This window comes from Glycine max, chromosome 4, assembly GCF_000004515.6.
Source record: "Glycine max cultivar Williams 82 chromosome 4, Glycine_max_v4.0, whole genome shotgun sequence".
NCBI classification, from domain to species: Eukaryota; Viridiplantae; Streptophyta; class Magnoliopsida; order Fabales; family Fabaceae; genus Glycine; species Glycine max.
Window position 1 is genome coordinate 16,119 of NC_016091.4, and position 16,677 is coordinate 32,795.

The window sequence follows — 16,677 nt, forward strand, 5'->3', positions numbered from 1 at the left end:
GATGTGTGGTTTATTTCTTGGATTATATTCAACTTATTTTAGTTCTTATTTTGTTAAGTTTTCTAATTCCTATAATATAAACATTATCGAATCATGTTTCCTTTAACTTATTTTGCTAATGAAAAAGGAAGGCTCTGTATAATGACCATGGTTTTGCTTGTTTCGAACAATGCACATATTGTTTGAATTATGTTTCTTGTAAATTCCTTTTTACTTTTATGTTCCTCATAATGATTGGTTGTGTATGTTACTCTTGATGTGTTCTTATCTTATTATTTGTTGTGTATTTTTGTATAAATAAAGATCTTAGTTAGAAGTTGGAAAATGGCCTCCATAACCAGTCTCAGTCTAATACAACTACAATTGGGAGCAGGAACCTGAAAACTTGAGATCACACTGCTAGTGCTTCACTTCTTAACATTGAGTGTTGTATTATCCCCCATCCCCTCCTCGATTTTCCTTGTGAAGGGGAGATTTTTATTTTTTTCGTTGCAAGTTATGCATTTCAAAATTGTTTGTTAGTGAACTTGACAAAACACACATGGGTATATTTACTCCAACTTTCAAACAATGTGGATGCAACGATGAGAAACATTGAAAATTCTTCCACCATAAACAGATAAAAAATGGTGAAATACAAAATAAAGTACATCCCTGAATGATCTATCAACTACTTCAAAGCAATGTCTATGAGTCATTGGAGCTTCATCCCGAATTATTAGTTTCATCTTTGATATCAATAAAAATCACTTAAAAACATTACAAAAATCACTTGAAACCCCAAAAAATCAACTTGAAGTCAACCAAAACAACAACAAAAAAATCCCTTAAAAATAACAACAAAATGTTAAAACCACTTCGAACCATAAAAATTGCCAAAGCATTTAAAAATAACTCAAAAGCATTCCAAAATAGGTGGAAACTGCTAAAAGCACTCAAAATCATCCAAAAACTACAACATAACTTAATTCAAAACTAACAAAAAAAACCGCTCAAAAGTACTTGGTCAATAAAAAGCAGCTAAAAGCCTATAAATCACTTGAAAACCCCCAAAAAAAGTCACTCGAAAACATCTAAAACCTAGATTCTATTATACAACTAAGGCATCTAAATCAACACATGAACAAGTAGATAAAATAGTCAAACAATGCAAATGGTTTCAAAGTGAGAAATTGAGAATGAACCTTTTGGCTTACGAATTGTACTTTTCTTTCCCAGAGAATTGGATAAAAATGTCTAATCATTCGACTCGACAAATCTTCTTCTAAATATCAGAGTGTGGAGTGTTGTTTTTGAATTTGGGCGGCAGAGAAGTCGTGGTGTTGATGGCATCCTTGGCATCAGAGCCCCTTAGTGGCATGGGTTGGATTTAGGGCACTTGCCTATAGGGTTTTGTTAGGGTCTTTCAATACATGGTTGTTGTCGTTGTTAGCGGTGGTGGGGGTTAACATTGAAAGTGAAAGATGAATTAATCAATTTCAAAGATGGATGAACAACAAAGCATAAAATAAACACAAGGTAATCGAAATGGAGTTACTAGTGTGATTCATTTTCGTTTCGTAAGAAATGAGAGGGTGGAAGGAGACAAGGGGCAACAAGGGGTTGGAAGGGATGATGGGAAAGGTAGAAGGGAACAAATATGAATCATCATAATTAATTTGCACGTAGCGACGGTTTTTAGCCACCACTATGTAGAAATAATTATTTAAAAATTTTAAACACTTGTGTTAGCTTAAAATTGAGAAAATGACCAAATTGAAATATCTCGAAAAAATAAAGGACCCAAATGAGTCTTTTGAAATATAAAAAACCAAAAAGAGAAAAACAAGAAAACATAAATGAGTCCAATTTTTAATAAGCTTAATTAATATTTTGATCCATTTATTTCTTCAAAATATTCAATTAGGTCATTTTTTAAAACTTTAATAAGATCTCTTAATTTAAAAAATGTTTCAATGTAGCCATTTTTGTTCATTTGAGATTCACGGTGCTAGTTTACAAATTCTAGCAGATGCAATTTTTAAACACCACTATATTTATTATTATTATTTAATTTTAAAATATAATAAAATAGATATAGTTTTTTTATAAAAAAAACTATAAAAAAAAACTATATGCTCATATCTAGAGAACCTCTTTCTTACTAACAAAGATCAAACTCAGTTCACCAAAAGCAAAACATTTGAGAAAAGTTGTTTTGAATATACCATATGGAAGAAAACATCACATAACATGAACTAAATAATTCAAGGAGCGTTCTACGGTGGACCGTGTAGCAAGTGGTCCACGGGTAGAATTGAAATTTGTAGCAAATAGTACATGAAAATAATATTAAAATAAGATAAATAGTTAAAAAAATTAAATGATAATGTATAAAAATTCAATTATGCCCCTATTTAGTACAACTTAAATAAGTTAGATTGTTTACTAGTAAAAAAGGTACTCATCAATTCTAAGAATACTTTGGGTAATGAACAATATTGTGCTCGTCCAAACCAACAAATACAAAGGGCTTTCCATCATTGGTGTGTGAATCCCAACATGAGGTATTTCAAATTGACATTTAATTGTTTAATTTTTTATACAACAATGTTGCTTTGATCTTAATTTATCAATGCCAATTAATTATTTTCTTCACGAAATCTGATATATTTGTTCATGTGCATAGTGCGCCCCATACTCTAAACCCCAACTTGTAAAAATTCTTCTTTAGTTTACACTCTACAATTTAACAACAAACTCACAACATATGAGTTTTCTACATTTTAATCTAACACAATCATTAGTTCCCTATTACGGAAAAACTACTACCCCTTATGCAATCCAACATCACAAGCATCAACCAAACTTTCAAATGTCCTATTGATGAATCCAACCAAGTCATGAATCACAAATCAAAATGAGTAAATCAAATGCATAAGCTTGCAAAAAGGATCATTGATTCAACGATATTCAGTGGCGAGAAACAAATCTTCAATTAACAAATCCTTTTGATGTGGAAAAAAATTCACAAATCATTCTTCCCCTTTTCTTTCGTTCTCTTCCACCATCACAGTAATGACCACTCTCCCATTTTTTCACCTTTGATGTCGACAAGGAAGATAAAGAGGGAAACAATGATGTCGTTGTTCGGTGAGAGTCAACCTTGGCAAAGATTTGGAGCACGAAGGTAGCACCGCTGCTGTATTGGGCGATGAGGTATAAAGGAATAAGGGTTTTGAGTTTAGAGGAAGTTGGGCAGAAGTGAGATTTGAGAGTGAATGTTAAAATGGTCTACTCAACATATAATCTATAAATAATTCATTGTATAATAAAATTAATATTCTGATTGCCCCTCACAAATCTCAACCATCCAAAAGGAATAAATTAATAATTAAGAATTTTTAATACTTTAAATACTACTTTTCAGCGTGTTTGGTACAAATGAAAGTGATGCGATGGAAGTGAAACATCACTAAGAAGGGAAGAAAGCATTTCTACTCTCTAGTTTAGGAGCGGTGAATGAGAACCGAAAGAAGTTGAAAGTGAATGATTGATAGTAGGTCCCACAAGCAAACACCTTGCATTTAAAATTTCTTTTTTTCAATATTGTCCTCGTGTCTTTCTTATTATTTTAACACACTCATGCATCCAAACTATGAGACTCATGCTTTATACTCTCATTTTGGAGCATCCAGTGCTTGTATTATTGTGCTACCAAATGAAATTTTTTGTTACAAGCATGTACATTTATGATTGAGTGTTTTTATACTGCTTAGAATTAGCCGTAAAAATGAAAAGACACATGTAAAGGACATTTGGCAGGGAAAAAGTTTTTTCATGTTGGGAATCATGATTGCCGGAAATTATGAATTCTTGGAATCATTTTTCCTAAGAATAACTAAATTTTATTTGGTTGACAATTTGGAATCTTCAAAGAAGTTTTCAAGGAATCAAAAAAACAAATGAATTATTTATCTGAATGATGATTGTTTGACGCATAACTAAATCCGATCGGGGAGGGGATGACGTGCAGAGCAGTGAGAGAAAAATTAAAGTCGAAAAAGTACAATTCTCACCTTCCTATAGGAATTTTTTTTGTGAGAAATGAACTAAAAAACATTTCCAGGAAACATCATTTCCATAGAATGTTATTTTTTTAAAAATGTATATCAAACATGTGAAATTAAGTTTTCCAACCTATAATTTTTGAGAAACCAAAAATTTTTTTTTATCAAATACCTCCATGATGTAAAGAGAAAAAAAAAATATACACTAACAATGTAAAAAGTTTTATACAATTATCTAATCATAATTCATCATTTATGGTAAGTTTGTTGGCTTTTAAAATAAGTATTTTAAAGTAATTTAAATGATGATTTGTGATTGAATGTATAAGACTAGTAATGTAAATTATAAAACAAATAAATCCAATTTAACAATTTAAGGGAAGGTGACTTACCTTTTTTATTTATTTATAAAACATATACGTGGTTTCTTCAATTTTTAAAACATATAACTAGGGTTTGGTAAAAAAAAACATATAATCACTTTCTACAAATGCAATGTTTACTTTTAAAAAAAAATTACAGTCACATAATCTATTATTTTCATGACATGATGTACTTTGATTTAAAAAAAAACAATATCAAATTATGGTTGTTAGATAATTGATTTTGTTAATTTTAATTTTGAAAAAAAAAAGCATTTTGTTAACCACATTTTATTTTTAGCATTGGGGCAAAATTGAAAACTCAAAATGATATAATTTTGGGTTAATTTTTTTTCCCTTGCTTAGCTAACCATTTTAATATAAAACTTAACCACTTTTAGTATCTCTTTCATGGAAAGTTGTAAAATTCGATTCGGCCCCGCTAGTCGGATCGGTCCAACTGGGATCCGGTAGCATAATCAGACCGATTTTACTATTTCATCGTTCATGCATGTGGCCCGAGATGATCCAGCCAAACCCAATTGGTTTTGAGGAAACTCGGAGTGGGTTGTGCAGGCTAAAAAAAATTGCCACGCGAGAACGACTTCATTTTGAATCAACCCTAAAACCTCAATGGCTCATCTTCACGCTCGGGTCTCTACCCTTCTCTTCATCTTCACGCTTGACTCGACCACCGCCGCACTGCGAGGGAACTCGCCGTGCTGACCTCGCTGCCGATAACACAAACGAGGACATTGATGACCTGAGAGGGGTCGAACTTCGACGACATTGTGAAGTGGTGATGATCGAAGAGGAAGAGGAGTGTTATGGACTTAGGGTTTCAAAGCGAGAAAATGAGGTGCAATAGAGTGTAAAAACTCAGAGAGGGTTATATATATATTGGGGATAAGGTTTTTGATTATTCTTAAAGTGAAGACTTTTATTTAGGCCTAATCTGGTCAGATCCACCTACTCTTAGGATGTTGCTTCCTGTACTCCTTTTATTGCTTTTTGCACTTTCCATTTTGCATTTCGTAATGGACTTTTCATCATATAATGAGAAGTGCTGAAAACAATAATGGGAGTGTAAAAAATTTATCTGCACTTTTTTTGTTTACTGTCTGACTCATTTCATTTATTGAAAATTAGATTTGTTTTAATTTAGATAATTACTATTTATACTATTTTTTATTATTGATACACTTCACTTGTATTAATAACTTTAATACGTTATTTTAGATTTTGAAATATAAATGAATCTTTCTTAATCAAATAATATTATTTATAATATATATATATATATATATATATATATATATATATATATATATAAATTTTAAATTTTTTAACATATACCTAAATAGACCAAGTCCAACTCACCAATTAAATCATTGATCCACTATTTTAATCCAATTAGAGTTCATAACTTTGTTTTCATGTGTACCAAACATCCTTACACTTTCCTTTTTATCCTTAGTATAAGAGAGACTACTAGTTTAGGACGAAATTTATGGTTTACTTCGGAGAATAATTTTAAAATATCATCGAACAAGCAGTTAGAGTTGTGAGGCGCTTTTAGCCGGAGTTGCTTCTCTCATCGTCAGTTGTCGTTACGTTGGTCGACCGACTGTGTGCAGCTGATTTTGCAAAGAGAAGAGGTAAGGCTAAAATCGATGGGTACATAAGCTCTATCCATTTTTACAATGGAATTATGGAATCAATTACTATTATGTTTTATATTCATTTTCTCATTCAGTAGTATGACAATCTAAGATCTTGATTGATATTTTCCGTCGTTTTTCTTTTTTTTAGTCTATATATTAACCGATAGGGTTTGTACTTAGTTTATTAGGGTTTGTATTTATTTTGTGCATATGGTGCCAACACATAAACCATGTCTATAGTAATCCAACTCTTATTTTTATTTTGCATTTAATTTTCTGATTACCCATCATGGTCATTACCTTTGTTTTTCTCTCTGTTTTCTTCAATACTTTTGAGTTGAGCTGTTTCACTTTTTTATATAATAGTCCCTTTGGCTTCTTTTCCTTTCAAGGGAATTTTGTTAGGATAGTTGAATACTGATAAGAGAAATAACGGGAAACAACAGACATGGATACTGGTGGCAATTCTTTACCATCTGCACCTGATGGGGTGAAGAGAAAGGTGTGCTATTTTTATGATCCGGAGGTTGGGAATTACTATTATGGGCAAGGTCACCCAATGAAGCCACATCGCATACGGATGACACATGCTCTTCTAGCCCATTATGGATTGCTACAACACATGCAGGTCCATAAGCCATTTCCTGCTAGAGACAGGGACCTTTGTCGATTTCATGCTGATGATTATGTTGCATTCCTTCGAAGCATAACTCCTGAAACACAGCAGGATCATCTGAGGCAACTCAAACGCTTTAATGTTGGTGAAGATTGTCCTGTTTTTGATGGCCTCTACTCTTTCTGTCAAACATATGCAGGGGGTTCAGTTGGGGGTGCTGTAAAGTTAAATCATGACCAATGTGATATTGCTGTCAACTGGGCTGGTGGGTTGCATCATGCCAAGAAGTGTGAGGCTTCTGGATTTTGCTATGTTAATGATATAGTCCTTGCAATCTTAGAACTTCTCAAACAACATGAGGTTTGTGTAATTGTGTATTTCGTTTTGATTTCCCTTTTTTGTCCTGCTTTACAGATATATTGATTTCGTGGAAATTACATTTTTACACTTGATATATTCTTTAGGATTTTTGTAGGGAATTAGTACCATTGAATAATGAAGGACATAGCTCAAATTTGTAGGCTATAATAATCTCATACGGAATTCTTTTCTTTTAGATCCTCCTGGAATTGTTTCAGTGCTAAATTTAATCTGACATGAACCCCTTAAAACTTCTAAAAAAAAACTACTGCTCACCTTGTGAAGCTTTGGTTGTAAACTCCAACATCAGAGGTTGATAGGAACCATGAATTTGTTGGGAATCCTAGTCCAAGTAAATGAGCCATCTGGAAGGTTTACTGTAGAAAGAACAAAAAGACTTCAGGAACTGCCATATAGGGCAGTTACTGGCTGTTTGTGTTGTTTAAGACAGTTATTTGTAGAAAAAACTGCTGTGCAGAACAGTTTCTGTTATAGGGGAGAGTTAGTTATGCTTTTATCTAGTATATTGTAATTCGGAAAGGTAGGGATGCGTGTGTGTGATGTATGTCAGTCTTTGAACAGAGAACTATTCTCTGTAGGAGCCCTAGGCTCTGGAACCATCCTTTAGCAGTGTGTTGTTTGAATTCAATAAAATTTCCCTTTCAATTTCAATTTCAGAATTAGTGTCTATCATAGGTCCTGTGCCTAGCATAAGCCAGCACATGAAGTTATTACCCTGTATTGTTTACCTCGTTAAATCTATTAAAAAATGGATCTAGAGATTTCACAGATTAATCTGTTGGAAGTTTTGTTAATTGTTATTGTAACTGGTTATATTCCAGGAGTAACCTTTCTGAAATATACTTATAATCTGTCTGTAATTTCTCCTTTAATGCATCTAAACAAAAGTTGCACACACCAATTTTAATTCCAATAGAAAACATTCCTCCCGTTTATAATTTTAAAGGACATGTAATTTGTTTGGATGGATGAATCTGGGGAGGAGACAAATAGAGATGAGAGAGTTAGAAGAGAAATATACAGTTAATGATTTGGATGGAGGTGGATTGTAGGAGAGAAAGAAATTTTTGGTGTGGCATCCGCCCAAAAAATTTCTCCTCACTTTAGGGGAGATTTTAGGGGGAGAAGGAGGAAGCATATGTGTTTTCCACAAGTACCCGTCATTGGTTTTTGGAACATTTGTTAAGGGTAAAAGGGATTTTATATATAAAATTTCCATTTCTTTCTACTCTTCTATTCATTCAATCAAGCTGAGAGAATTATTTTCATTTCCTTCCTTCTTATTTCTATTCATTCACACAATACATCTTTTCTACTATATTTCTTTCTTTTTTCTCTTTCCTTCCTTTCCTTCTTCTTTCCTCATCCAAACACAGTGTACAGGGTCTTATTAATTCTGGTCATAAGCAGTAGAAATATATTAAAAAAGGTTACGTACTGTGATGGTGAATCTTTAGGGAATGAAATTATGTTAGGCATGGCAGATTTGCATTTTCAGTTTCAATTCAGTTGTTGATGATTCCATCATTTTTTAATTTTCAAGGGGTTCAACAGGTTATAGGACTGGAGTAAAGTATATTTTGAGGGGTTAAAATATAAGATTTTAAACTTAGCATTTTAAATTTGATCTGGATTAAAATTTCTGGGGGTGAACTGGTAAAATGTTCGTATTCTGAAGTTCTCAAATTTCTCTTCACAAAGTTTTGTGTCTATTCCTGATTTCAAATGCTTATATTACATCTATTGCAGCGTGTTCTATATGTGGACATTGACATCCACCATGGAGACGGTGTGGAGGAAGCTTTCTACACTACTGACAGAGTCATGACTGTTTCTTTCCATAAATTTGGTGACTATTTTCCTGGTACTGGGGATGTACGTGATATTGGATATGGAAAAGGAAAATATTACTCTCTTAATGTTCCACTTGATGATGGCATTGATGATGAGAGTTATCATTTTTTGTTCAAACCAATAATTGGCAAAGTAATGGAAGTGTTCAGGCCTGGTGCAGTAGTTCTCCAGTGCGGTGCTGATTCTTTATCTGGAGACCGATTGGGATGTTTCAATCTTTCAATTAGGGGTCATGCTGAGTGTGTCAAATACATGAGATCATTCAATGTGCCCCTCTTGCTACTAGGTGGTGGTGGCTACACCATTCGGAATGTTGCTCGTTGTTGGTGCTATGAGGTAGAATGTTGTTTCAATTGATAAAATTTCTGCCATTTATTTATTGTAATTTCATTAAATATAAGGTAGCATGGTTCATAGGAGTACCATATTTTAGTCAGGGTGCTGCAATCCACAAGTGGGGTTATTGTCTTGAAATTTCAATATTTTCTCCTTTCATACGTTGATTATAAAAAATGTAGAATTCTAAACATGAAGTAACTTGTTCAGTGGAAGTAGTGATGTTGGAGGGGTCAAAGCAGTTGAGTTATTGTTTCATTTTGCTTGTCTTGAACTATAAAGTATAAATTAGATATCCTAAAGCTTCTTAGTATTCAATGGGGCTTACCATGTAGTTGTTGTTTCTCACTTCTCAGATTGTTCATGTTTTAATAGTTATGTATTACTTGAGTAATTGTTTTGTAAAAACAATAATCCAAATACAGAAAATTATACATGTTATATGTTAAGGCAGACAGGAGTTGCTCTTGGAATAGAAGTTGATGACAAAATGCCACAACACGAGTATTATGAATATTTTGGTCCAGATTATACCCTTCATGTTGCCCCAAGTAACATGGAAAACAAGAATTCCCGTCATTTACTTGAAGAAATTCGATCTAAACTACTTGAGAATCTTTCCAAGCTGCAGCATGCTCCTAGTGTCCAATTTCAGGAAAGACCTCCTGATTCTGATCTTGGAGAGGTAAACTTCTACAGCCATTTATTTTACTGCATTTCCCCGTTATCTTTCCTGCAAATAGGCTTGGTGATAAGGATTTCTTTTTAACAACAATGTTATTAATGGCGGAAGCATGGTGGCTATAAATATACAAAGGCTTCAATATTTTTTTGGTCCTTATAAAATTATTATTATTTTTTTCAAAGTGGTCCTTGTAAAGTTTATTTGTTAATAAAAAAACAAATAAAACAGAGGAAGATAGTATGATTAAACAGAACAGAGACAGAGACCAGAGCATGTGTCTCAATTTTTTTATTTTTGGTTTAAAGAACAGTATCTGAATTTTTTTGTTAAATAGAAACAGGGTGTTTAGAAAGAACAAAAATGGGATAAGGAGAGGTAGAGAATGAATAGAAAATGAAAAGGGAGAGTACGGATAGAAACAAAGGAAAAAATAGAGGAAGATTGTGTTACGAACCAAGAATAGAAATGGAAAAGAAAAGAATGGTTTTATTGAATGGAATGGAAACAGCATATAATAGGAGCGATCTCTCCTTCAAAGGTTTCCCCTTTTTGTAACTGAGCCACTGCCCAATTCACAGATGCTAATAAAACTGAAAGAATCCTCTTACCTTTCTTCCCCCTGTTTATTTCTATTTTACTCCTTTAACTAACTAACTATTGTTATTAACTAGTATTCTAAATTTCCCTTCCCTTTATATCCTAACAAGTAACAATACCACCCACTTGAAAATCAACCTCGTCCTCAAGCCTGGTGTTGAAATCTAAAAAATGAAAAAGATCGAAAGTACTTCTATGACTTTATTGTAGCTTCAGGAAGATGAGTAATTATTTTCTATTCATTGCCTTTTGATGATGCTTGCCTATTTAACACATGTTAAATATGTAAATAGCTATTACTAGATTCTGCAGATTGTTCAAGGATTGCGAGTTTGATCGCAACATTGTTGTATTGTTGATCCATTATGATCCTAATGTGTGGGCTCGGGTTGGCTCTTACCCAGTTTGAAAAAAAATCATATTACTTTGGGCTTTCCGAGTTGGGTTGTAAAAGGATTTTAGAAATGAAAAGGAGAGAAAAACTCAAACTTCAGAAATGGAGTTTTTGATATTAACTAACTCAACTGAAAAGTAGTTACATCTCTGGTATTTATACTAGAGCTAGGACAGCTATTTACAGCTGTCAGTACAGCTGTCATAGCTGACAGTAGCAACTATCAACCAACCTAAGGATGGTTGAGCTAGCTAACATAACTAACTCTACTTAACAGAGTAAAATGAAAGGAGTAATTCTACTCTACTACTCTAATACCCCCCAGCAAGCTCATGAGGGGTTGACAAAAGTTTTGTCAACAATTCTGAGCTTGTTCCTAAAAACATTGAAGTTGGAAGGAGATAGAAATTTGGTGAGGATGTCAGCATATTATTCAACTACGAGTAGATTGTATACTCTAACACCTATATTGACTAAAGATAGTGTCTAATAAGAGTTTATAAAGCTTAGGCACCCCTCTTCTTACAAAGTTGGTTTTGAAGGGATTAGTTAGACCCAAAATCTAACATAAATTAACAAACGCAAACAAATCTTAACTTATCTGAATCCTTATCCTTACTAGAATTTGACTTTTGTTTTCTTATTCAAGCTCATTTCCAAATACTCGTACACATGCACACAATTTTTCAGGCCGATGAAGATCATGATGATGGAGATGAGCCTTGGGATCCAGATTCTGACATGGACGTTGACGTTGAACGGTATTTTTCTTTATACCCAATTTATTTCTTATGATTAAATATCATATGATCATGTCCTCAATTTGTTGCCTCATTTATCAGTGAGCTTGTCTCGAGCAAAGTAAAGAAAGAAATTGCTGAACCTCAGCCCAATGATCTGGTATGTGTCTCTTGGTTTTTTAATCATCTAAATAAATTATAGCAATATCATTCATGTTGAGACTCTAATAGTGATAAAACATGTTATACAATGTCAGAAATTGTATATAAATCTACTTGTATTAGCCATGTTTTCAGACACAATCTAAAATTATATTTAGCACATTTTTTCAATTATATAAATGTTGTTTACATAAATGTCAATACACTGTTCAACAAAAAAAGTAACCATTACTCCCAAATGAATGTTTTCTAATCTCACTGTTGAAATACATACTATCAAAACCCTATGAGTCTTTTACAAAGCACTATCCCATTAAATTTTGTTCTTTTTTCAAGTTGTTCCATGCTTCCATTTGATGTATATAACTTACAGTTAGAGAAATGGAGAGGAAGGGGGGACTTCAACCCTTGATCTCTTGAAGTTTATCCCGAGAGTAACTTTAAAAGTTACTATTTATCCTCCACCCTTCATTCTCTTGTAATTTAACAGTTGAAGGTGAATTATATGCGTGTGTGTGTATATAAAAAGGGATCAAGGTACTCCAAGAATAACTATTTTTAAGAGTAACTGTTCATCCTCACCTTTTATTTTCTTTTAATCGATGAAAGATAAGTTATTCGTTAATATCAGATTAAAAGAAAATGAAAAATGACGATGGAGAATAACTTTTTTAGAGTTACTCTTGAAGTAATTTGTCCTCATATATATATATATAGAGAGAGAGAGATTCATTTTCTTGAAATCTAATGAATATTGAGTAATTCTAATGGTTTTGATGAATAATTAATCTTAATTATTATATTTCAACAAAATGAATGGTGAGTAATTCTAAATCAGTTACTGTTATAGAGTTTAGGTGGGAAAGAGAAAGAAACAAAAACACAGAGAAAGAAAGAGGGAAAGAGAGAAGAAACAGAATATAGAGGATAGAAGGAAAGAGAAGAGAAACAGAGAGGTCAAGGAAATGTGCTCCACACTCTGTGATTATCATTCCATCTACATTCAGTCTGTCTAAAATACAAATACAATAGACCTTATTTATAGACAGCTACCTAACAGCCATAAAATAACAGTAGCTGACTAAAATTAACTAACTGACATTTTTTTAATATTTACATATCAATACCCTTCCCCCAAAAGAAGACCCTTGCCCTCAAGGGTCTTGCATTTCAAATGTAGGGAATTGCTGTTGAAACTTGAATAGAGGAACCCATTTAGCCTCCTCATCAGGTAAACCATGCCACTGCACCAAAAATTCAGTGATAATATGACCCTTCTTTCTTCCCATATGTTTGTTGAGAATCTTTACTGGAAGCATAGAACTAGGTATGGCTGGCCAATCAATGGGAGGATGCTTTTACTTAATTAGGATGCTCCATTTGAACAAATCTTTCTTCCATTTGATGCATCATTGTCTATGATCTTGTTTTTGTGTCCATGGGTGAAAAGATTCTGATCTAGTGGCCGTGGACAGCCTGCTCTGAATACCACTGTTATAGAATTTAGGTGGGAAAGAGAAAGAAACAAAAAGAAAGAGGGAAAGAGAGAAGAAACAAAATAGAGAGGATAGAAGGAAAGAGAAGAGAAACAGTGTTCAAGGAAATGTGCACTGCACTCTGCGATTATCATTCCATCTACATTCAGTCTGTCTAAAATACCACAGACCTGCCTTATTTATAGACAGCTACCTAACAGCCATAAAATAACAGTAGCTGACGAAAATTAACTAACTGACATCCTTTTCTTTTTATATTTACATATCAGTATACCTTCCAGACTAAAAGGTAGGGATTGGTACTTGGAAATATGTAAAGAAAACTTGGAATTATGTAAACAACTGAATATTATTTCATGATAATGAGTAAAAGTATATATATAGGAAGACTAATCCTAATATTTACTAGCTATCATCTTGCTGTCAAAATGTCAGTTAAGGGAACTAAGTTACAAAAAAATAAATTTGTAGAAATAAAAATTAAAATAAGAAAATAATATCATGTCCTCCAAAACTCTCTCAAGCTAATAAATAGATATCTATCATTCCCGACTTGCAGGGAAGATCTTGGAAATGCTCTGTGGCCCAATCCCTTGGTTGATATATGTGCCACTTTACAGCTAGAAGGGACATGTTGCAATAAAAAATTATAATTAAAAACTATATTCTTCAGGATCATATAGTATCGGCTGTCAGGCATCCATAGAAGTTAAAATATTGATCTCCATAGAAGTTAAAATATTGATTGTTTTAGTTTGTCTGTCAAGCATCCTAATACAGTTCAAATACACTGATAAAATTGTGTCTGGTCATGAAATCTCAACTATCGGCTGAGATAGCCATGTATTCCATGTTACCAACAGTTTCATTTAATAATAATTGAGAACCTGCCGACATTAGAGTCTGGAGACAAAATTATAGGTTCTGGGTAACAGCTTTTTTTTTTTTTAATTATGCAACTCATCGCCATATATTGTATATTGAGTAACTCTTCATGAATTGCTTTTTCTTGTGCAGTCCTCGGACTGCTACTGTACATTCTGCATCTGACGAAAAACATTATATAAATTTGTGCATAAATTCGTATGAAACTTAGTACAATGTGTAATACTGGCTTACCGTTCCAGGAGGACCAGAGAAGTGGAGAGCATTTGAGAGACTCTGATACTGCAGTTGCGGAAACCTGCATGAAGGTGAATTTCACAACATAAAGCACGAATGCATAACACTAAGCGTGTTTACGGGAGAATATACGTACTCTTACAAAATTCTGACTGAATTTGGTTCTTGCAGGCTCTAGATATTTCTTCTCAGAAAGCTGATGAAGATAATGTGAAAGTAGAACAGAATACTGTGAATGATTTGGCCAAAGAGACGGACCTGAAGGGTTAAGCAACATAGGCTTTAACTGATTGGTGAACAGTTAAATTGATTTTCCATTTATGCTGTCGCATTTCCAAATTAATTGAGATGTGGCTGCTGCTTGGTTCCATCATAGTCCATTGTATACACCAGTCGCATTTTCCTAATGTTAGGGGCAAGTTTGCAAATTTAAATTGGTTTTTTTTTTATCTCATCCAGATGGTTTTTTGTACTGTTACATTACATCTTGTTACAGAATAGTATTACGTGCTATTATTGAGCCGGGTTTATTTTTCTTATACTGATCTATATTTATCACTTATCAGTGTATAAAGAGAACGACTAACAAATTAAATATTTAAAATATAAATTACTTTTGGTTAATAAGGACAATTAAAATTTTGAAGTAATGATGGTTGAAATATAAAAGTAACTTTAAATATGTATTTAATCCTTATAAATTTAAATAAATAACTTGTGTTGGTTTTAGTTATACATAAATTTCAATATTTTTTAAGTTTTTATTACTATTTGGTGATGACATGTAGGCATGTCATGGGAGTGACCATTTTGAGATAACATGTTATTAAGGCTTACTAGGGTTTAATTTGATGGCAGTGATTTTTTAGTGGTGGAGCATGCATGAAGTTTAATTTGATGAAAAGCGAAGAATTTTATCAGGACTTGACGTGTTTCGAATCCTCTTGAAATAAAGGGATGCCTTTGGGCATGCAGACGCACGTGGTGGTGCATTTTTGTTAATATTGAATGTGGAACTTTGAGTAGATTGCCTGTGATAAGTCGAAGGAAGGTGTCAAGTCATTACGGTCCTCATGCCTTGGATGGCACGTGCTATATGGACACGACAAAGGATTGCGATCTTGCAAGGATGAGTTATTTCTATAAACCAATCCTTAGTTCGGTTTGTAGATTGCAACTCATGCACATGAAGTCCAAATCAATGGTTATTATCGTTTAGCCATACAACATTAAATTTATTTTTGGACCATGTTTGCCACTGCTTGAGTGGTTATAGATATTATTTAAAAGTAAATAAAATTTTTGAAGGGTCAAAAGTAAATTTAGTCATTTATAGTGACTAACATGTTAAAAATGATTTATCCATATTATGATAAAAAGAATATGCTCTAATGAACAAAGATTTAATCAACTAGCCTCTAGGGATCAAGAGAAGGTGAAAGTTCACCAAGTTACGAATTCGTAGAGAAAGTGAAAGTGAATTTTAGATTCTTGTATCAATCCATATTTATATGTTTTGTTTATATATATATATATATATATATATATATATATATATATATATATATATATATATATATATATATTAACTTCTAAGATATTGTTTATAAGACAAAAACACAATAAATAGGAAATTTAGAAAAATCGCAACTGATAATAATTAGGAAAAGTAATCATAATGTAAAAATTGACAATTTTATTTACATCGTTTAAAATTAATATTTTAATCAACTTATATTATTTGTTTATATTTAAATACATTGTAATTATATTATTTTGAAAAAAAAAGTAATTTTTTATAAAAAGAAATTTATCAACTTTTGTTTAGTAATAAAATATTTTAATTAAAAATAAAAACAAACAATGTAATAATTAATTAAAATAAATAATTTGACATTAAACAAAATAACAAAAAAGTATAATTTCAAATTTCATAATAATATATGTGTTTCATTGTTGTGAGAGTGATAAGATAAAAAAATATTTTTAAATTGAAAAAAAGATAAAAGATCATGATTTCATGATTATAATAATTGGAGTTGCAAAAGTAATTAAGTTTAAATAATAATTTTATGAGTCTAATTTTCATGCATAGTGTAAAACTTTTTACACTATAACCAAATGATAATGTAAAAAGTAAATAAATTTTACAAATATAATAATTTATGATTAAAATCTAAAAAAAAAATGATTGAATGCAAATATAAAAAGTTAATTTT

At 32.2% G+C, this 16,677-nt stretch overlaps 1 protein-coding gene across 3 annotated transcripts; it reads left to right on the forward strand.

Annotated features, from left to right (window-relative positions):
- Positions 1 to 5,796: 5,796 nt before the first annotated feature.
- On the forward strand, positions 5,797 to 14,997 carry HDA2 (histone deacetylase). Of its 3 annotated transcripts, none has more exons than XM_003543887.5 (8): positions 5,797 to 6,069; positions 6,468 to 7,051; positions 8,822 to 9,262; positions 9,717 to 9,947; positions 11,629 to 11,699; positions 11,781 to 11,838; positions 14,464 to 14,529; positions 14,630 to 14,997. In XM_003543887.5, exons 2-8 carry the CDS (start codon positions 6,524 to 6,526, stop codon positions 14,726 to 14,728), a joined length of 1,494 nt encoding a protein of 497 aa, XP_003543935.1. In that variant the 5' UTR covers positions 5,797 to 6,069; positions 6,468 to 6,523; the 3' UTR covers positions 14,729 to 14,997. The 3 variants fall into 3 exon arrangements, with proteins under 3 accessions (XP_003543935.1, XP_040870835.1, XP_006593689.1); XM_041014901.1 differs by having other exon boundaries at positions 5,847 to 6,069; positions 6,522 to 7,051; XM_006593626.4 differs by having other exon boundaries at positions 5,848 to 6,069; positions 6,481 to 7,051.
- Positions 14,998 to 16,677: the final 1,680 nt, after the last annotated feature.